This window comes from Podarcis vaucheri (assembly GCF_965113315.1).
Source record: "Podarcis vaucheri genome assembly, chromosome: 13".
NCBI lineage: Eukaryota > Metazoa > Chordata > Lepidosauria > Squamata > Lacertidae > Podarcis > Podarcis vaucheri.
Genome location: NC_138751.1, coordinates 1,152,338 through 1,174,276, shown reverse-complemented (window position 1 = coordinate 1,174,276; position 21,939 = coordinate 1,152,338). Strand labels below are relative to the sequence as shown.

The following is a 21,939-nucleotide window of genomic DNA, read 5'->3' as shown; positions in this document are numbered from 1 at the left end:
GAGAGGAGAGAGAGAGGGGAATGAATAATTGTGGCCACCTCTCCCCAGGTGTTTGTGATAATGAAGGCCGCCAGGTGGCACTGAAAGTGAGGGCCCAACAGGACTTGATCCTGCACCCTGAGCAGGGCAGCAGGGAGTGGTTTACTCTAGCAAAAGCCTAGACCGGTGTTTCCCAAACTTGGGTCTCCAGCTGGTTTTGGACTACAATTCCCATCATACCTAACTAGCAAGACTAGTGGAAGGGATTGTAGTCCAAAAAACAGCTGGAGACCCATGTTTGGGAATCCCTGGCCTAGAGTGAGTCTCTGAGCACCGCAAAAGCTCCTCACACAGCTGGATACAGAGATAACACCCCTTTTATCTGCAACAAGAAGAATAGCAGAATCCTAAAATTGCAGAGCTGGCAGGGACCCCAAGGGTCATCTAGTCCAGCCCGCCCTTTAAAACACAGATGTTTTGGAAACCTAAAATAGCTGCTAAAAACCTTGCCCTTCTTTGCTCATCCAATATTTAGCCTACCAAAAGCGGAGGGGGTAAGAGATGTGACACAGAAGTGCCCCCCACCCCAATTTCCTGGCTGCAACCCCGTTCAAAGAAAGGCGTGTGGAAATTCGGGGCTGCTGAGAAGCCACAAACATGGAGGAGTATTTGCCCTCAAATACTCCGAGAGGAGGACTTATTCTCACGGACCTAAATTAACCCAGTTCATTTGTGTTCAGTTTACAAACCCTCCCGCTCAAACCAAACTTTCCTTTGCTTAGTAGGCATGGGAATCTAAAGAACCAGGCTGGAAGCTAAATAAAATTTGAAACCAATGTTTAAAAGGAGCCGGGGGGGGGGGTTCCGGCCCCTTGGGGCAGACTTTTGGCTCCAGACCCTGGCTGAGGTTTATACCGCCTTAAATCAGGTGGAAGAGGCAAAATTGCCGCAAAATCCACACTCCTCCCCCTCAAGCGCTGGGGGCCCAGAGGCTCTCTGCTGCTGCTGCCTCCGCCGCCCCCTCTCCCCACGGAGTTCTGTCCAGAACGAAAAGATTCCCTGGCTGAGACGGAGGAGGGCAGGGCAGCAGAAAGAGATACAGAGAGGTTCCTGACCACAAACTGCCTTACCACAAACTCTTCCCGCGCCCCGAGCCGTTCCTTCCAGCACCCAGGCGTGGGGCACTCCACAGGCGCCCAGAACCAAGTTGGGGAGGGGGAGGCTTTGAGCATGCTGTATCGATACCTACTTGTGTAAATCCATGACCATCTAAAGCTGTACCTGAAAGGGTCCATCAGGGCGGGTTTCCGGAGAGCAAGCCGGGGGGGGGGGAAGGGTAGGATGGGGGCGAAGGAAGCAGTCTGCACGCGTCCCAAAAAAGAACCCCCTTCCGCCGGCATCAGTCCTAGAGTGTGCGAGTTTCTTCGCTTTGTGGCGTCCAGTCCTGTAAAATAATATTAATAATAAAAAGAGTTGTTTCGATGTCCTGATCCATTTTGTTGTACTTGAAATAAAACACCTTTGGCCTGTTGTAAATAGCATGTGGAATTCCTAGTTTTGCTATAAAATAAAAGCAACTATTTTATTATGAGTTACTCTCATTATTTGCAGATCTGGAGGGTCAGTGGTGGCGCAGGAGGGGGGGCATTCAAGGTGTGGCGTGACCCCCCCCTCCAAAGAGCCACATTTCAATGGTAGGTTAAGGTGCACCTTTCTGCACAGGTATCCGGTCTGTGTGTGTGTGTGTGTCTGCAGGGTGAGATTAAAAACCTCCCTGCTGTTGCAGCCGCCGTTGCCACTGTTCTCATTTGTTCCTGATGCAGCCTAACTTATAGCCTAGAAAGGATTATGCATTACACAGTTTCCTTGCATTGCACTGTACATAACCCACCCGTGGGAGCACATGGGGAAGGCCTGGTATGAAATCCCAATTTAGAAATAAATTAACAATAACCTCTAGGGCTGGGTGAGGTCTGGTTTTCAACACTGCAATATTGTTGTTGTCGTTTGGTCGTGTCCGACTCTTCGTGACCCCATCGCCATATATCATCAACTAAACATCATGACGCCATGCTATATCGCGATGTCTGAAATAAGGATGGTGCTGTGAAGTGGCATCGGCTGGCTTCAAAGTTTCCCCCGCATTGTGATTTTTGCCAGCGCCTGCCCTTGTGATTCGCTGCCCCCCTGCATGAGGCAGGGGGAGCTGAGACGGCAGAGGTTTATTATTATTAATAATAATAATTTCATTTCTATACTGCCTTATATTTTTAAGAAAAACCTCAAAGCGGTTTACAGCATTTTAAAACATCAATAAAACAATCGCGTATACAGACAAAGCAACATAATTAACAGAAAACTTAAATGTTATCTTAAATATTTCAAAATAAAACATTACAAAGGAGGTCAACTACAGAATACATATGAGACGGCAGAGTTAACCGGGGCTGAAGGAACCGAGAAACATTGGCTGGCTTCACAGGTTTCCCCACATTGTGATTTTTGCATAGCACAGACACACATCATGATTTGTGATACTTTTACCAGGTCAACAATGATGAAACTGGTATCACAATACAGACTTCAAACCGGTTTTGGACAATATGTCAATATATCACCCAGCCCTAAAAATCCCCCTTGTAACCTCCATACCCAACAGAGGCATGAACTTATCCCAAAAGGCTGCAGGATCAGGCCAGGGGCTCAACTCATCTAGCATTCTGCTTGCATTATGGCTAACCAGGAAGTGCCAAAGCGACTCTCCCCTCCAGCAGCTGGCATTCGGAAGCACGCTAAGCCATGTTGAAGTTTATTCCCGAGCTGCCTTTCAGCTAGAAAAGTCCTCCAAAGCAGCTCACAAAGAAAAAGGCAAATGATTATTCAAGCTGGGGAAGCAGGCGGGTGGGATGCAACTTCCCCAAATTTAAAACATTTTGGAAGAGTCTAAGATGCATTTGTGTTCCTGCCCCAAAAGCAAAGGCAGCCCCAGAAAATTGTCTGAGAGCAGGAGCAGTTCCTGATTCTTCTAAGGGTCTTGATCTGGGCTGGGTGAGGTAGGTGGTCAACAGGTCCTACCTAGCTCCAGAATCAGCTTCTGAGCATGTACAGAGTGGTAGCTGAACCTACCCACATACACACTTGAGAAAGAACAGTGAAGTATATTATGGCCCTGTCTTATCCAGTCCACTTCCATCAGCTCCATGAAGTGTTATCCTGAATTATAGGTACATATACACAGGGATTTGTTGCAGGGATTGTAAGCAGTGAGGTTACAGGCAAAAGAAATGCGGAATTCTCTCTGACCTCCCTGTTTACACACAAACACTCCCCAACACACACACACCCAATATGCATACCTGTAACTCGGGATAACACTTAGGGCACCTGTGAAAATCTGTGCAGAAACAAAGGGGCTCAAGGCATCGCTAGGTTATTTTTTTGCTGCAAGTCCTGAATGCAGCGGTTCTGGAAGGGCGGGGCAGGAGAGAATGGCAAAAGCGGCGGACCATCAATATGATCTTTTGGGAAAGATTGATGTGTGGCTGCAATATTTCATTGTTTCTGGACGTCCCGTCTGTGATCGTATCATAAAGCAGTTGCGTCCTGTGTTTTCGTTCTGCGAGGAAAAAGTTCAGCGTGGTGCTAGCAATTTTTGGGGGGTGAAAGTGCGGCCCAGAGAAAAAAAGTTTTGAGAACTCCTGTTCTAAGGGGTCCAGCCCCCCGCGCCCCCCTCCCGGAAACAGCTGCGCTTTCAGGCGGGTGGGGAGGAGCTGCGTTGCACCTCGGGACCCTAAACGGAGTCACGGGATAGTCTGAGCTCGCTCTGCGCAGAGCTGGAGGAGGCAACCCCGGATTTGCACCTCGGGGCGGGGGGGGGGAGAGCCGAACCTCCACAACTTTCAGGACTGAGGAGTCCTGGTGCCCTGTCCTCCCCTCCAAAAAACAGGCCTTCCCCAAGGCAGCAGATGGGAACCCCACACTTTCACATCCCGCTAGGGTCGCCTCGCCCGCCCCCTTGCAGGGCCACAGCCCGGACCCGAGGCAGGCGGAGTTGGGGGGTTCGGAGGAGGCCAAAATGAAGCGACTAGCCCCCACCGCCTCCCGCCACTCACCCGCGCCGGAAAACTCCCCGAAGAGCCGCCCCGTCACAGCAGCGGGACAGAAAGGCGCCTCCCGGCTCGGGCCTCGCCTCTGGCCCCTGGGGCCGCCCCCCTTCCCGGCCGCCCACCCCACATGCCGGCCTGGAGGGGAGGGTCTCGCGGGACTTGCGGCGCGGGACTCGGGAAGGTCTCCTGGGCAGCTGTCCAGTGGGGAAACCGGGAGCTCCTCCCAGCCCCACCGACACCACGTGGCACTTTCCTCAAGGGGCAAGAAGAGGCTCCCTGCAGCTGGATCGGGTCCCAAAGAGCTGATGCCGGTGCCGCCCCCTTGACGAAGTCGGGGGTCCTTCGGCATCATTGCAAGAGAAGCCCCCGACGGCGGCCCCGCTTTCTCGCTCCTTTCCTCGGGCGATTTAGGGGAGCGCGACCGCCCAAATTTAGGGGGGCGCAACAAGGACCCAGAGCGAAGGGAGATGGCGCGGGTTGGGGCGTCTCACGGGGCGCCCCCTGGGATCTGCATGGCCAAATCCCGCCCCTGGGGCGCGGCAGGGCAGCAAGCCAAGTGGGGAGCAGGCGGAGGGGGGGAGGAAGCCCCCCACCCACCCAAACGCGCGGAGCAGGAGGCCTCCCCCCCACTGCGTCCACACAGCAACCCCGCGAGGTGGGCGACACGAAGAGCTTCCAGGCTGCGTCCAACGCTCTTAGCCGTTGCGCCACACGGGCTCTCCCCAAAATAGCTTTGCGGTGGGGGTTTTTTGGGGGGAGGGGAGGAAGAAGATGCAGGCCCCCCACCACGGAGTCAACAGCGTGCCAGGGAGGGCCAGACCAATTGGAGCTGGTCTGCCCCTTTGCCTCACAGGCCGAGGGGGACGCGGGGCAGCGCTAGCCCGCCCGACGAAGCGGACCACCCGGGCGGCGTCCAGGTTTCCCCGCAGAGGGAGCCGAGGAGAGCGGTGGGGGGGCATCTTGGGCACCGCGTGGGTCAGGACGCCCCCACTCGAGATGGGGGAGAGTCGGCCTCACAGGGTTGTTGTGGGGGGGGGGATAGAGGGGGCAGGTGGGCGTGCTCTCTGGGGGAAAGGCAGGAAGCATCTTCCTCTCTCGGCGCGGGGGCTGCCTGGTCCTCAGGAGCAGAAATCTCCCTCCCCCTTCTCTAAACTACCCCCCCCCAAAAAAAACAACCCCCTTATTTATTTCCTGATTTGCTCCGAAAGAAAAAGCCAGGAAGCTTGTGGGTTATTTCACAACAACCGCGGGTTTTTGTTTTTAAAATGTGGAGCACTATTACCTTGTGCCTCTGTTGCACCCCACGGGGCGGGGGGGGGGGCTGATAGAAAACAGGGGGTGCAAGAGAGAGGGGGCGCACACACCAGTCCCGGGGGGAGGCGCCTTTTCTTCCTTCCCCCGCTTCCGTCTCAGGATGCTGGGAAAACGTGGATTTTACTTTCGAAGGAGCCCGACGCGTTTCGCCCCGTCTTTCTCATCGGGGGTTAATCAGAGCCGGGATTGGGAACTGCAGAGATCTCGGGGATCCCGGTTAATGTTTCCATGGGAGATCACCCTGCAGAGATCTTGGCTGCGTCTCCTACCAGATACATTAACTGTGGGGTCCCGAGATTTATGCAGGGTGGGTCTTCCCTACACCCACCCATTTTAAACCCTTCTGAAGGCTTTTAGCAAAAATTGGGCGAAACGCGGTGGGCTGTCCCCTCCACCGATGGTGCCAACTTGAATAAAAAATATTGGGGGGAGGGGGAAGTATGCCCCACCCGACATAATCGATACACGACGCCGTGCACACGCACACACCATTTGAATGGCAACGCCCATCAACTTTGGGGGCGCCTGCCCCCCTCAAATATTTTATTGGGGAGCTGAAGGGACCTTAGGAGTTGACTCCTCTGTAGGCAAACTAAGGCCCCGGGGCCGGATCCAGCCCAATCGAACCAGCGTGTTTTTACATGAGTAGAAGAATGTGTGCTTTTATTTAAAATGCACCTCTGGGTTATTCGTGGGGTGTAGGAATATTTTTTCCAAAATATAGTACGGCCCCCCCCACAAGGTCTGAGGGACGGTGGACCGGCCCCCTGCTGAAAAAGTTTGCTGACCCCTGTCCTGGGGGCTCAGTTTGGATCATCTCTTGGGTTTTTGCATCGCCTTCCCTCCTCCCCCTCCCCACATCAAGCCCCAAGGAGACCCATGTTGCATTCACCCCCAGCCCACCCAAATTTCCTCCCCACCTCCAGCTCCCAGCAGGGTTGGTTTTCCAACATGCCAGGCCTGAGGCGGCTGTTAGAATGACCTCTTTCCTGCTAAGACCAGGCGGCCAAGCTGTGCAGGGCACAGGGGGAATTGTGCCAGGGGACTGGGCTCCATTATACAGTGACAATGATAATAATAGTAATAATAGTAATAAAGCTGAGATCCCTGCCTTGCAGGGGGTTGGACTCCCTCAAGATCCCTTCCATCTCTAAAATTCTGATTCTATGATTCCTGGTACCCACAAAGTCCTTGCGAACTGGAGGAGGAAGTTGGAAGAGGGCTGTTTTTCTCCATGTCCTCTTTCAGCTCCGTGTGCTCAGGTTTACCGTATTTTTCGCTTTATAAGACGCACTAGACCACAAGACGCACCTAGTTTTTGGAGGAGGAAAACAAGAAGAAGAAAATCTGAATCCCAGAAGCCAGAACAGCAAGAGGGATCGCTGCGCAGTGAAAGCAGCAATCCCTCTTGCTGTTCTGGCTTCTGGGATAGCTGGGCAGCCTGCATTCGCTCCATAAGACGCACACACATTTCCCCTTACTTTTTAGGAGGGGAAAAGTGAGTCTTATAGAGCAAAAAATACAGTAATTCGCTGGATCGGACTTTCAACCAGATCTCCTGGAAAACCAAAGTGAGGTGCTCTAGCTTTCTTTCTGCTGGGGGGGGTGGGGTGTGAGAGGAAGGACTAGAGGCAGGGAGGGGCACCCACGACGCTCGTCCCAAAACCCCAATGTGCCCAAACACACATTGTCCTGAGCACCTCCTTCCCAAAGCCCAGTGCCTCACTTATCTGACACTGGGAAGGCAGTGCAAGGGCCAGAGGGGGCATAAAAATTTCGCACTCGCTCCCGCCCATGACAAACGCAGTGTGCAGCCCAGGGGTTGAGTGGGAGGACAGTGGTACCTCGGGTTACATACGCTTCAGGTTACAGACTCCACTAACCCAGAAATAGTACCTCGGGTTAAGAACTTTGCTTCAGGAGGAGAACAGAAATCGTGCTCCGGCGGCGCAGCAGCAGCAGGAGGCCCCATTAGCTAAAGTGGTGCTTCAGGTTAAGACAAGGTAAAGGCCCACAGGGGTTTTAAGAATCATGTAATTAGAAAGGCATTATACAATGTATGGACTAGATACAAAGATCTCTTAGTAAGAAAAACACCAAAATGGATTTCACCAATGGAAGCACAGGCCCCAAAAAAGTTAAATATGGAAAACAAATGGTTGAGGTATTCAGATTTGCTGTTAGAGAATCAGGAAGGTTTTAAATTAAAACCATTTGAACAAATTAAAGATAAAGTGAATTGGTTGCAATATTATCAAATTAACGAATTATATAAGATGGATAAGAGAAATGGTTTTGCAACAGAAAAAACCAAATTGGAAACGGAGTTGTTAGATACTAATGATAAGAATATGTCTAAAATGTACAGTTTGTTGTTGGAGTGGCATACAAAGGATGAACAAGTTAAATCAGTCATGATTGATTGGGCAAGGGATGTGGGACATAATATAATGATGGAGGACTGGGAGAGGCTATGGAGGAAAGGGGTTAAGTTCACTGCATGTACGATGTTAAAGGAAAACATTATGAAGATGATGTATAGATGGTACTTGACCCCTGTAAAATTAGCAAAGATTTATCACAAAAGTGATAATCTTTGTTGGAAATGTAAAGAAAAAGAAGGTACTTTTTTCCATATGTGGTGGACTTGTCCCAAGGTGAAAGACTTCTGGGAGAAGATTTATAATGAACTGAAAAAAATGTTGAAATATACATTTATTAAGAAACCAGAGGCCTTTCTCCTTGGAATAACAGGTTTAGAATTGCCCAAGAAAGATGTTAAATTATTTTTGTATGCCACAACGGCCGCTCAAATATTACTTGCTAAAAATTGGAAAACACAAGAACTACCAACAGTGGAAGATTGGCAGATGAAGATGATGGGACTTTTCGGAGCTAGCTGACCTGACTGGAAGAATCAGTGACCAGAAAGAAGAGGAGTTTCAAGAGGATTGGAGGAAATTCAAGGACTATTTGAACAAATATTGTAATATAAAAAATTAGAAATTACTTGAAAGAAACAAATAGGCCTAGGACAAATTAAGTTATAATTAAATAAATGGGATTCAGAACGTCAAGAAAAGTGAATGACTATAATTGGAAATTGTTTTAGTTTAATAATGATATTGGAAAGCTGTTACTTTTAAATTACAAGGAAACAGAAGGGAGGGATTTGAGGAAGTCAATCAAGACGTTTAAAAGGTTGGATTTGTGAAGAATTAAGTTTGTTATTATTGTCTATTTGTTTATTGTTCCCCCCTTTCCCCCTCCCTTTCCCCCCTTTTTTCCTCTCTCTTCTTCTCTTTTTCCTTTTCTGTTTTTGTGTATTAATTTGCTTTGTGGTTTGTGTTATTATGGTGGGAAAATCTAATAAAAATTTATTTATTTTTTTAAAAAGAACAGTTTCAGGTTAAGAACGGACCTCCGGAATGAATTAAGTAAGTAACCAGAGGTACCACTGTACTTTTTTGTGGCCCACTTGATCTGGGAGGTTGGACCACCCTGACATAAGAGCAGGGGTCAGCAACCTGAGGCCCATGGGGTTGTTTAAATGGCCCCCAAGCCGCCCCCAAACAGAGCCGCCTGCTCGGTGAGTCCCCATGCGCTGTGCCAAACAGACGCAGCGGGGACTTGCTTCTGTGGCACTGGAAATCACGTCCACAAAGATGCGATTTGGCCCACAAAGCGATCTCCACAGGAGTGAACCGGCCCAGGCGACGTAAACCTCGCTGACCCTCTCTTCCCGGCCCTCCTCTCCCCTCCCAGCCCCATATAGCAGCCCAAACCCCCCATGGGTTGCCAGTTTGCTCCCAGGTGGGGCCCAAGGTGATCATTGCCCGCCTTAAGCCCCAAACACCTGAGAGGCTGCCTCCTTCCTTGCAGGCCTTCAACCCCAGGTGATTTCAATGCCCTCCTGGAAACTCGACTATCCTCAGAAGGTGGGTCTCGTCTGGCAGCCCCCAAACTACAACTCCCAAACACCTCCGTTTTGGTGAACCTGGGCACCCAAGACGTTTGTTTTCAGGGCCCACCCTCTTCCCGCGGCTGCAACCTGTTTTAAGCCTTTTTCAATTCCGAATTTTAGAATCAGGCAAAGGACGGGTGATAAATTTTAAGGCGTTGTCAAGCTGGAATGTTGATTGGCAGAGGAGGTCCGACCGAGATGATCAAAGGTCTGGAAACCGAGCCTGATGAGGAATTGAAGAGCTGGGTTTGCAGCTGGCCTCTTGCAAAGCTCATCTCAGTGGGCAGCTGGCCTCTTGCACAGCTCATCTCAGTGGGCAGCTGGTCTCTTGCAAAGCTCATCTCTGGGCAGCTGGTCTCTTGCAAAGCTCATCTCAATGGGCAGCTGGTCTCTTGCAAAGCTCATCTCAGTGGGCAGCTGGCCTCTTTCAAAGCTCATCTCAATGGGCAGCTGGTCTCTTGCAAAGCTCATCTCAATGGGCAGCTGCGCTCTTGCAAAGCTCATCTCAGTGGGCAGCTGCGCTCTTGCAAAGCTCATCTCAGTGGGCAGCTGGTCTCTTGCAAAGCTCATCTCAGTGGGCAGCTGGTCTCTTGCAAAGCTCATCTCAGTGGGCAGCTGGTCTCTTGCAAAGCTCATCTCAGTGGGCAGCTGGTCTCTTGCAAAGCTCATCTCAGTGGGCAGCTGGTCTCTTGCAAAGCTCATCTCAATGGGCAGCTGGTCTCTTGCAAAGCTCATCTCAATGGGCAGCTGGCCTCTTGCAAAGCTCATCTCAGTGGGCAGCTGGTCTCTTGCAAAGCTCATCTCAATGGGCAGCTGCGCTCTTGCAAAGCTCATCTCAGTGGGCAGCTGCGCTCTTGCAAAGCTCATCTCAGTGGGCAGCTGGTCTCTTGCAAAGCTCATCTCAGTGGGCAGCTGGTCTCTTGCAAAGCTCATCTCAGTGGGCAGCTGGTCTCTTGCAAAGCTCATCTCAGTGGGCAGCTGGTCTCTTGCAAAGCTCATCTCAGTGGGCAGCTGGTCTCTTGCAAAGCTCATCTCAATGGGCAGCTGGTCTCTTGCAAAGCTCATCTCAATGGGCAGCTGGCCTCTTGCAAAGCTCATCTCAGTGGGCAGCTGGTCTCTTGCAAAGCTCATCTCAATGGGCAGCTGCGCTCTTGCAAAGCTCATCTCAGTGGGCAGCTGCGCTCTTGCAAAGCTCATCTCAGTGGGCAGCTGGTCTCTTGCAAAGCTCATCTCAATGGGCAGCTGGCCTCTTGCAAAGCACACCCACCTCAATAGCTTTGGCTCCTGGAGTTCCTCTTCCTGAAAGATTCGGGGAGTCAGATCCCTCCCCCAGGTGCTGCCTCAGTCAGACCCCTGGCTGGAGTTCTGGGCACCCCAGTTTGGGAAGGAGATTGGCAAGCGGAGAGATTGTCAGGGGTCTGGGAAACAAGCCTGATGAGGAATGGTTGAAGGAGCCGGGGATGTTTAGCCTGGAAGAGAGACTATGAGAGGTGATATGGTAGACAGCTTCAAATTCCTTAAAGGCTGTCCCATGGAAGAGGGAGCGAACTTCTTTTCTCCTCCTCTGGAGGGCAGGACCTGAACCCGTGGCTTCAAGTTGCAAGAAAGGAGATTCTGAATAAACAGTAGGAGGCTAAGAGCCATTTGACGGTGAAACAAACTCCCTTGGAATCACAGACTTGTAGAGTCGAAAGGGACCCCCAGGGGTCATCCAGCCCAACCCCCTCTGCAATGCAGGAATCTCAGATCAAGCATCCCTGACAGATGGCCACCCAATCTCTGCTTAAAGATCTCCAGGGAAGGAGAGCCCACCGCCTCTTGAGTGAATCTGTTCCACTGTCAAGCAGTTCTTATTGTCAGAAAAGTTCTTCCTTGTGTTTGGCCGGAATCGCCTTTCTTGTAACTTGAAGCTGTGGGTTCGAGTCCTACCCTCCAGACCAGGAGAAAACAAGCTGGCTCCATCCTCCAGTCCTTTAGGTGCTTGGAAACGGTTCTTTCATCTCCTCTCTTCCAGGCTGAACATTCCCAGCCCGGAAAAGCGGATGGAGGGCTCCCCTGCCAGGGATTCCTTCGCCGCAAATCCTGCATTCGCAGCGGGTTGGGCTGGATGACCCCTGGGGTTCCCTTCCGACTCCGCAATTCTAAGAGTGTTGAAGATGAACCCTGTTTATGCTCAGGTGCTCCTCCCATACGATGGCAAATGACCTGCACCTCCGCCAGCCGTGCCAAGCGACCTCTGGGCTGCACCCCCTTTGTTCTTTCTGCCCCCCCCCTTCTGAGCTGGGGCTGGAAGCACCTCAAGTCTGCGCTGGAGGGGCAAGAACCACAGCCAGGCCACCGTCTTCCTCACACGCTTTATTCCAAAACAGAGAAGACACTCGCACTCACGCCTGGGGTCCGGAAAGATCATGCCTTATTGGAAAGGGGCTGGGGGGGGGGAGAGCGGAGGGGGGGAGGGGATACAGGCACCCAAAGTCAGGGGGGGCTGGTGGTCTTCCAAATGGCAGGCTCCTCCGAATCTCCGGCTATCTGCGTCCACGTGCCCCACATGCATGTGGGGCGCCTGCCCCCCCCACGAAAAAAATGAGAAAGAGGGAAAGGGAGGGAAGAAGGCAGAGGCACTGCTGCTGCCCCCCCTCCTCTGGGATCCGTCACATGCTGCCCGGGTGAGTCACAGGTTTGGGGGCGGCAGGAAGTGCCACGTTGCTGGTGTGAACAGATTGGGGGTGCTGGGGGGGCGGTAGGAGAAGTAGGAGAGTTTGGAGGGGCACAGGAAAAAAGATGGAGAATGGAGATTATTCGGTGCCCCTGAATTCCACGCTGCACGCTCTCTCTCTCTCTGCCCCCCAACAGGCGGGGCAAAATGCCTCCTTGCCCCCCCCCAAACACTCTGACGCAGGGCACCCCCCACCCCACCCTCAGCTGGTGGTTCGGTATTTACATCGTGCGGTTTGCAGGTTCCTTGGCCAGAGCTTGCGTGGCCGCCACAGGCTCTCAGCCCCACTGCATGTGGGGGGCAAAGGGGCGCGAGGGGCAGTGGCAGGGGCAAGGGGGGGGAGCCGGCTCACGATCCCAAGTCTACGCCAAGCCCATCTCCTCCAAAACGCTCCGGGGCGACTCGTCTTCCTGTATCAGGGAGAGAAGCAGAGGGGAGGCGGGTTCAGAGGAGGGGAGCGGGAAGTGGGGGGGGGGAAGCAGCCAGCCCCCCTCCCCATAAGACCCCCAGCCCAACCACTACCCTGACACTTCCCGGGGGAGGGAAGGCTTTCTGCGCTTGCTCAGAAGTGCTCTTGACGCCCCGTAGAGCAACTAACAAGGCCTTTTTCCATTCTAAGGGTTTGGGGGTGTGCCAACGTCCACCATGCAGGGGGGTTTTCTTCGGGGGGGGGGTGGCAGTGGCTGAGGGTGCCAAGGCTGCTGCGTCTCCCTCCTCCCCACCCTGAGGATTTGCACTCGGCCCCAGCGGCAGGCGGCTGAGTCGCTCACGCCCACTGCAGAGAGAGGGAGCGATGGCTGCCGGTGACTCATTGCATGCAGAAAGCAGCCACCGCAGCAGCCAGGAAGGCAGCTATCTTGGGGGGCTCCTCCAGCAGCAACCCCCCCCAAAAAAAAATCCTCTGCGGAAGCAGACAGAAACCAGGCATGTCCAGGGCGGCAGCAACAACAGGTTGCTTGGCCCCACAGCTGGAGGGAAGAGTATGGTTTGTCTTTGGGGGTGCAGAGAGAAGGGGCCCCCCAGTCCTTGCCACCCCCCAGTTGATGCATGCAGGACCCCCATGCAGGGGCCCACCTCTACCTCCTGCAAGAGGTCCGCCTGCTCAATGGCTTTGAGGACGCTTTTCTTGGACGTGTCCTGCACTTCTCCCCCCATCAGGAACTCGTCCAGGATGAAGTAGGCCTTCTCAAAGTTGAAGATGATGTCCAGCTCACACACCTGTCGGGGGGGTGGGGGGGAGAAAGGGGGCGTGAGATCCAAGCAGGGGCCCCCAACACACCAACAACCCCCCCCCACTGCTCCCAGGATCATAGCCCTCAATTTCCCCCCTTTAAAGGGAAATTCCCTTATTCCGAATAGGATTCCTCGTAAGAAAAGGCAAAAGTTGACAGCTATGCCCAGGATCCTGACCCTCCAATCTGGCTGCATTTCCTGGGGGGGTGGGGGCGGGCGCCAAGCGGCTGTGGCGCATTAGCAGCAGGAATTAGCTGGGGCGGCTGCCAAGCCCTCGTTAAGCCCAATTAGCAGCCATGCTTAGCTGGATTTTGTGGGTCTAAGAGCAGGCTTAGGAGAGGGAGGCTGGAGGGAGGGGGGCTTTCTATGGGGCAGGGAGGTGGAGGGGGGGAGGATTAAGGAATCAAAATGACAGCAAGAGTAATTGGCGGCGGGGTTTGGCCTCTGCCCTCCTGCCTCCCCGTGGGTCGGAAACTCTGCTGTTGGGGGGTTGGGGGGCAGGGAGCCCAGGACCTCTTAGGACCCCCCTCCCCAGATCTGCCAGGAGCCCCCCAACTGCCTCAGCTTAAACGGAGCTGAACGTTGGAAGGTTCAGGATGGAGAAAACCTCTGGCGCAGAGCGGAACTCCGGAACTCCTTGCCACTGGAGACAGCGACACCCAACAACTCGGTTGGCTTTAAAAGAGACCAAGACAATTGGAGACAGCAAAGGTTCTGGGTACGAGTCGCTGGAAAACACAGGGCTGGGATTCCGTGTGCTGAATGTCTGACGTCTCACGCAGCTTTCAATCTTTTGTCAGAAGCTGCCCACAGTGGCAGACCCAATTTATTAAGTAATAAATGGATATTATTGTGATTACTACTGCGGGTTCCCCATTGGGGCGCCTGGTTCATCACTGTGAGGTGGGCTAACATAGGGACCCCCTTTGTCCTGACCCAGCAGGGCTTGTCTCATGGCTCAGTTGACAGAACGCGAGACTCTTGATCTCAGGGTGGTGGGTTCAAGCCCCAGGTGGGGCGAAAGATTCCTGCACTGAGGGGCTGGACTGGATGATCCCTGGGGGTCCCTTCCAGCTCTACGGTCTTATTATTATAAGCCCTAATGCTCCTTCAAAGGCCCAGTAGACCTGAAGGAGCGTCTCCACCCTCATCGTTCTGCCCGGACACGGAGGTCCAGCTCCGAGGGCCTTCTGGCGGTTCCCTCCTTGCGAGAAGTGAAGTTACAGCGAACCAGGCAGAGGGCCTTCTCGGTGGTGGCGCCCGCCCTGTGGAACGCCCTCCCACCAGATGCCCTGTTTAGGGAAGCTTTTAATGTTTAAAACTATTGTATTTTAATATTTTGTTGGAAGCCGCCCAGAGTGGCTGGTGGGGTATAAATAAATTATTATTATTATTATTATTATTATTATTATTATTATTATTATTATTATTATTATTGAAATAAACCACTATCTGACTTTTAGAAGACATCTGAAGGTTTGAAATATGAATTTGGTATTATTGATTAAGGAAAGTATTTTTCCTATTTCTTGTTTCTTTTCTTCTATCTTTCGTTTCTTTTCTTTTCCAGTCTGCATTTTGAAAGATGTGAAGATAAATGTTTTTTATGTATTGTTTCTATTTCTTTTTATTTTCTTGTAATATTTAATAAAATTTAATAAAACTTATTTTTTAACATCTGAAGGCAGCCCTGTTTAGGGAAGTTTTTGATGTTTGATGTTTTGTTGTATTTTTAATATTTTGTTGAAAGCCACCCAGAGCGGCTGGGGGTTATTATTATTATTATTATTATTATTATTATTATTATTATTATTCCAGGCACCTCTGCTCTAGGGTTCAGGACTGAAAGGAGAGAGTGGAGATAAAGTCCGTCCCCCCACACATACAGAGAGGGGGGGGCGGAATGCTGGTGCTTTTTACACCCACAAAGAAGCGGGAAAAGAGCGCTCTGCCGTCGCAGAATCCTAGAATTGGGACCCTGAGGGTCATCTAGCCCAACCCCCAGGAGAAGCCCCTCCCTCCCCACAACTCACGCTGCCAAAGTATTTGTCCAGCAGCTCCACGTATCGGTGGATGAGCTCCAAAGTGATGAGTTCGTTGTCTTGGCCCTCGATGGCGCAGCAGAAATACAAGCTGGCGTACCTGGGCAGGAGGGCGAGAAAAGGGGGTCAGGATTCTGCTGCCTGGCTCACCTGGGGGGCAGCCCCCTCCCCCTCCCCACTGCGCCCCCTTGAAGAGGCCGCCAGCTGCCCACCACCACCATCCAAGCCCACCTTGCCCTCCCTGGGGCGACCGGCCAGCCGTTTCCAGGTGAGGGGGGGGGGGCAAAGCAGGTGCCTATGCTGGCCAGATGTGGGGTGTGTGGGGCACAGGGCCCTTATTAACCCCCTGCGCACCTGCAGAGGCAACCTTTGGCCACAGAGGAGCCAAGGTGAGCTCGGGGTGCCCCCTGCAGGACAACGCTATCCCTGCAGGCACCCATAGAAAGGGGCCGTCACCTGGGGTTCACCTGCCCACCCCACCCTCTGCCCCACAGCAGCAGTGATGGGGCAGTAATTCGTCTCAGAAGCACAGCTGTCAACGTTTTCCTTTTTTCAAAGGGAAATTCCCTTATTCCAAATAGGATTCCTTGCAAGAAAAGGGGAAAGTTGACAGCTATGCTCAGAAGGCACAGCCCTGCGAGGCCGTTCAGAGCACAGAGAAACCGAGGGCCACCTTCCGCTTCTGGGCAAGCCTCTGAGGGCCACACACGCCAGGGGGCGGGACCAGAGGTAAAAGGGGGCGGAGCTGTCGCTGTTAAAAATATATATTTTAGTATTGTACAATGGGGTAGTCCCTGCTGAGACTTCTCCATCTGCGAAGCCGAGAAAGAGACGCCAGCAGAGTTCGAAGGAATCAGCCGGGCAAAGAAACACAAAGGAGAGCTGGCAAGGGCCACACAGAAGGGAATGGGGGGCCACACGCAGCCTCTGGGTCTGGGGCTCCCCCACTCCTGCCAGAGATAAAGCAATTTGTGGGTCTAAGAGTCCTTCAATCCCTAGGGAGGGGGGGCTGCTTATTCTCCGTTCCTGCCCCCCCCAAAAGAGAGAGAGAATGAGTGCCCCCCCCTTAACGGACAGGGACCAACTCAGGGTGAGCAAAGCTTGGGGGGGGGGACTTTCCAATGCACACCCCAGGGCAGCTATGGAGAAAGCGACAGCCAGGTCGCCCCCTTCAAGGTGGGGGCTTGGGGCCCAGAGAAAGTGGCGCCCCTCTTGGGCCAAGGGACCTCCTGCAACAGGAGCAGGGCAGGGCCTTCTTGGTGGAGGCACCGCACCCACAACACACTTTTCCCCGGCAGAGCTGCCCGGAGCCAGACAGAGGCTCCTCTGCTTCCTCCTGGCCTTTTCCAAGCAGCTGCCGCTTGTTTCCGGCCTCCAAACCTTGTCCTGATGCTCTTGTGGGCAAGACGGAACGGGACCCCCAGGGGTCATCCATCCCAACCCGCTGCAACGCAGGAGTCGCAGCCGAAGCGTCCCTGATGGCAGACCTCCAGCGGAGGAGAGGCCGCCCCCTTCCAAGAACCGCAGTGTTGCAAGGGACCCCCAGGGGTCATCCAGCCCAACCCGGAGTCGCAGCGGGTGGGGAGCGGGTTCGAGCGTCACCTTTTGTAGACCACCTTGAGGTCCCTCCACTCCAGGAAGCTGCACATCTTGGGCTTCCGCGCCAGGACCACCTGCATGAGCTCCCTCACCATCTTCTTCTTGTCCTTGTCGGACGTGGCCAAGTACCACTTCTGGAGACGCAGTTTGCCCTGGCGGCTGAAGAGGAGCATGAAGCGCATCTGGGGGGGGGCAGAGAGGAGGGGGGAGGTCAGGGGGGGCCTCCTCTTGCAGCAAGCAGCAACCCCCCCCCCAAAAAAAAACCCCAAGAAAATTATATCTTGCAAAGCAAGGGGGTCCCCTGCGAGCACAGAATGAGGCCCTTCCAAGGTTTCTTTTGGGGGGGGGCCACACAGACGCAGCCTGCCGAAAAGGAGCCGAAGGGAGGCTGATCAGAACTTTCCCCTCCAGAGGCAGAACCAAAATTCATGCATTTATTACATTTTCCCACAGTCCTTCCCTCCGCAGATCTCAGGGCGGTTTTTAAAAAAAGGGTTGGGGGAATTAGGGGAGTGGTCCTTGGTTTCTTCTTATTCTTACTTTTACTATGCATTTTGCGGTTTTTATGTCGTGGTTTTATGCTGCGGAGAGGCCTGAAATCTACGGCGGCGTACAAAACCAGTAAACAATAAATGAGTAATAATTTAAAAATGCAATATATATATTAAAAAAAACCATTCCACAAAGACCCCTCCTCTTCCTAAAGAACCCAGGAGTCCGGGCCCCACTCCCTTTCCGGACTTGTCTGACACCCCTTTTTGCTGGAGAGAATAATAATAATAATAATAATAATAATAATAATAATAATAATGGCTTCCCCCCTTCTATAGCCCCTCTGGCAAAAGGATCTCTTTCCTCTTCTTAGCTCACCTCTCGTCCAGCCTCCTGCTCTCCCCGGGGCCGACCAGTTACCCCAGTTACGGGAAACCAGCAAGGAGGAGCTGAGCTCCGCAGGACCCCTCTCCACTCCCGGGGTTTCCTGAAACTGGGATCTACAACCGTGGCCACAGCTAGCCCTCTCCTCCTCCAGGAATTTGCCCTTTAAAGCAAATTCGCTTGGCTCCTGTGGCAGGGAGTTCCGCAGGGCAACTATGCGCTCCTGGTGGCAGCTGCGTGCGTCGGAGGGAAGGCGGGTTGAGCTCAGCTGAGCAATCCTCCCTGGGAGAGTCGCCAACAAGCCTCAACAGGTGAGCCAGGAGGGGCGGCTCAGGTAGGAAGAGGCGGCCACTCCCGGCCCTCTGGAGCAGTGGGAGAGAGCGAGCAGGGGCCTTGCAACACCCACTAGGCGCCACTTCCCTCGGGGCCAGCCCAAAACGCCTGGCAAAGGCGGTGACCCCGAATCCACACATTGGGTAGGAAGGGGACCCGAGGGTCATCTAGTCCAACCCGCTGCAAGGCAGGAGACTCGAACCCACAGCCCTGAGACCCAGAATCTCCTGCATTAGGAACTGAGCTAGCCTTGCCTCTTTATCAGCCCTTGATAAAAAGCACACCCGGAAATCCTGCCCCACAAGTGCTGCCTTTGCCCCAGTCTCTCCCCACCCCAGAGGCCTCCCTCGCCAGCCAATTCCGCTAATGGCCCAGGAGGAGGGAAGGAGCTGGCAGGCGAGCCCGGCAAGGACGCGCCTTTTCCGTGGGGCGGGGCGGGGGGGCGACGGGACGGAGGCGCCAGGGAGAGGCCGGCCCTCCCGCCCCACGGCGCGCCGGGTGGGGCAGCGGGAGGGGCCTCCGGAAACCCCCCGATCCTCGGCTCAAAGACCCCCCGGGGAGCTGCGAGGAGGGAGGGAGGGGTGGGGGGCGCAGCGGACCCCCACCCAGGGGACCGGCTGGCTTTGTGGGGCGGGGGGTGAGCAACTCAAAGCCTTGCTGGAGGTCAGCGGAGACCACCTCCCCCTCCCGCCGGGGACCCCCATTCCCCGTGGGGACCCCCGCCGCCGTGGATCTTTGGGGTCTTCCTTTGGGGGGGGATCTCTTCCGCCTGCCAAGCTCCCCGGGGCGCTGCGAGGAGGAAGGGGTGGGGGGCGCAGCGGACCCCCACCCAGGGGACCGGCTGGTTTTGTGGGGGGTGAGCAACTCAAAGCCTTGCTGGGGGTCAGCGGAAACCACCTCCCCCTCCCGCCGGGGACCCCCTTGCCCAGTGATCTGTGGGGTCTTTCTTTGGGGGGAGGGATCTCTTCCGCCTGCCAAGCCCCCCTTGGCGCTGCGAGGAGGGAGAGGTGGGGGGCGCAGCGGACCCCCACCCAGGGGACCGGCTGGTTTTGTGGGGTGGGGTGAGCAACTCAAAGCCCCGCTCCCGCCGGGGACCCCCCTGCCCTGTGATCTGTGGGGTCTTCCTTTGGGGGGGGATCTCTTGCGCCTGCCAAGCCCCCCTTGGCGCTGCTCTCCCCGCCGTCTGCCCATGCTCAGAGGCGCCCTTGCTCTGGAGGGGGGAGGAGGAGGGGGGTCCCTCTGCTCCGGGGGGGCGGCCCCCCTCGCACCCGGGGCCGGAAGTGGCCGCCCTGCCACGTGGGAGGCAGCCCCCCCTCTCCTCCCCCCGGGGCGCCGGATGGGGGTCCCTCCCCGCCCCGCCCCCCGCTCACCATGTCGGGCGTGGCTCCGTGGCGGGCCGTTCGGCGCGGCCCCTGCGGCCCTCCGGCTCCTCTTCCGCGGCCCGAACCTGCCCAGGTGCCTCCCGGACCCGCCCCCCCGCCCGCCCCCCGCCCCGGGGCCGCGCCTGCGCACTGCGACGCCCGCTTCCGGGCCGGGAGGGGCGCCTCTCGCTCCCCGTCGCCCAGGCAACCGGGCGGGGGCGGGGCCTGTCTCCCCGGGCGACGGGAGGGGCGGGGAAGCCGGAGAGGAGCAGGAGAGGAGGGAGGGGCCTCCTCCGGTGACGTCATCGGGGAGGGAAGGGGGCGCGAGGAGGGAGTTCTGGCCACGTGGGAAAGGGGGCGCAACTGAAGACCCCCCCCCACTTGCATATGCTGATTTATGAGCCCCCTAACCTGGGTCTGCTGGGGGCAGGATTCCTGCACTGCACGGGGTTGGGCTGGATGACCCCTGGGGGTCCCTTCCAGCTGCAGGTCACTTCAGCCCCTCTTATTCTGCCCCCCCCCCGACAAAGCCACATGCAATCCATTTTTTCCTTCACCCCTCCCTCTAATTTCTTTTTGATAAGAGGTGGTGGTGGAGTGGAGTGGTTACAGTTCCTGGGAGGTTTTTAAGCAGAGATTGGGGGGCCCTCTGCCAGTTGAGATTCCTGCATTGCAAGTAGGGGGTTGGGCTGGATGACCCCTGGGGATCCCTTCCAGCTCTCCAATCCTATAAACACTTGCTCCCCCCCTGCGTCTCCCCCATTCAGTTCCTCCTCCTTGACCTCCCCACCCTCACCATTCAAGTCCCCTTGAGTTCCATCTGCAGCTCCTGCACCGCATGGGGTTGGGCTGGATGACCTCTGGGGTCCCTTCCAGCTGCAGGCCACTTCAAACCCACTTATTCTACCCCCTTACAAAGCCACATTCAACCCATTTTCCCCGCACCCCTCCCCCTAATTTCTTTTTGATAAGAGGCGGTGGTTACAGCGGAAGGGTCTCCCTTGGGAGGGGTGGTCTCCCCTCCCTTGGAGGTTTTTCAGCAGACCAGCTGAGATGGCTGCATTGCATGCAGGGGGTTGGGCTGGATGACCCCTGGGGGTCCCTGCCAACTCTACCATTCTCTGTTTCTATGATTGCTGGACTAAGAGCTGGGAGAGGCCTGGGTTCGAATCCCTGGCTGACCCTGAGGAGCCAGTCCCTGCCTCTCACAGCCCAGTCAATCTCACAGGGTCGTTGTGGGAATTAAATGAGGAGGCGGGAGAACCCTGTGATGCCCCCTGGAGATCTTTGGGGAGAACAGGTGGGGGTCCCAGTGCAATGAATAAATATCCCACACAGCAACCCAGATCAAAACCCTGTCAAAAAATAAAATAAAAATCAATTTCCCCCCCAAATTCACCACCCAGCCAGCAAAACCTCAGAATGTCCAGGAAAATGCTTGGGGGCTGCATAAGTATCTCACTGGCCCACCCCCCATTTGTGGTGCCAGGCAGGCCAGGACATTTCTATGGGGTGGCAGAGGAAGTGGGGCTCTGAACGAAGCAGACGGAAGGAGGTCTGCAAGAGGGAGCTTTGTGGGGCTGCCCTATAGTTGCTCTTAGGCAATCAACCGAGTCTCTCTTCCCTCGGTGCCAGAGGCTGCTGTAGGTTGGGGAATGGGCTTGCAGGGGTGTAGGAGAAGCCCAGAATCGGGACCCGTTTTGCTCAAGAGAAAACTCAGGACAGACACAGCCATCAGGATGGTCGTAGTGTTTTTATTTCCTATCAAAAGTAGAATGCAAAATACTCTCCCCGCAAACACACACACATGTATAGAAATAGTTATATATATACAAATATAAATCAGATTTCTGTACAGAAAAGTGAAAAAATAACCTCCTCTAGGAATAGAATTCGATCTCTCTGTATAAATACTGGTTTTTGAGGCAGCGCAAGGGGGCAGGGGGCAGGCGTGACCTCTAAGTGCAAGGCAGAGATTAGCCGTGGGGCAATAGACGGGTGCTCCTGAGTCAGCTACAATCACCAGGCACCTGAATCTCAAGGTGACTCCCAGGCCCCAATTAAATATCTAAACGCTGGCACTTTTACTTCTTGAGGAGGGGGGCGCTCAGAACTGACTTGCTCCCAAAACGCTTCCAGTTTGCTCTCTTTCAGCGCCAACGCTGCACAAAACCAGCTTTCCTCTGGGATGTCCTTCCCCACCTATGTGGGGGGTGCCCTCTACCGCCCCCCCCAATTTGTACCAAGCTCAGCCTTCAAGGGCCCTCGCTGGGGGGTCCCCGGCAGCCGCCCGGCTCAGCGGATCCAGAGGGGATAATCCACTTGGAGGGCAGCCAAGGCCTCTGGGCAAAACATCGTGTCTGCTGGGCTCAGCAATCCCAGTGCCATTTTTACGATTAACTGGAAGCTGTCCTGC

The 21,939-nt window shown here is 54.6% G+C and overlaps 1 protein-coding gene and 1 long non-coding RNA gene across 3 annotated transcripts; both read right to left on the bottom strand.

The window, feature by feature from the left end:
* Position 1: 1 nt before the first annotated feature.
* LOC309517341 lies at positions 2-4,190 on the bottom strand. The gene is made up of 3 exons (XR_014213197.1): positions 4,092-4,190; positions 3,336-3,595; positions 2-1,423 (listed from the first exon to the last, which is right to left on the bottom strand). It is a non-coding gene; the product is annotated as an uncharacterized lncRNA (long non-coding RNA).
* A 7,513-nt stretch (positions 4,191-11,703) lies between these two features.
* On the bottom strand, positions 11,704-19,649 carry AP1S1 (adaptor related protein complex 1 subunit sigma 1). 2 transcript variants are annotated; one of them, XM_082195511.1, is made up of 5 exons: positions 19,533-19,649; positions 16,957-17,135; positions 15,346-15,454; positions 13,154-13,297; positions 11,704-12,489 (listed from the first exon to the last, which is right to left on the bottom strand). In XM_082195511.1, the coding sequence occupies exons 1-5, from the start codon at positions 19,533-19,535 to the stop codon at positions 12,442-12,444; spliced, it is 483 nt and encodes a 160-aa protein (XP_082051637.1). In that variant the 5' UTR covers positions 19,536-19,649; the 3' UTR covers positions 11,704-12,441. The 2 variants fall into 2 exon arrangements, with proteins under 2 accessions (XP_082051637.1, XP_082051638.1); XM_082195512.1 differs by having other exon boundaries at positions 13,160-13,297.
* Positions 19,650-21,939: the final 2,290 nt, after the last annotated feature.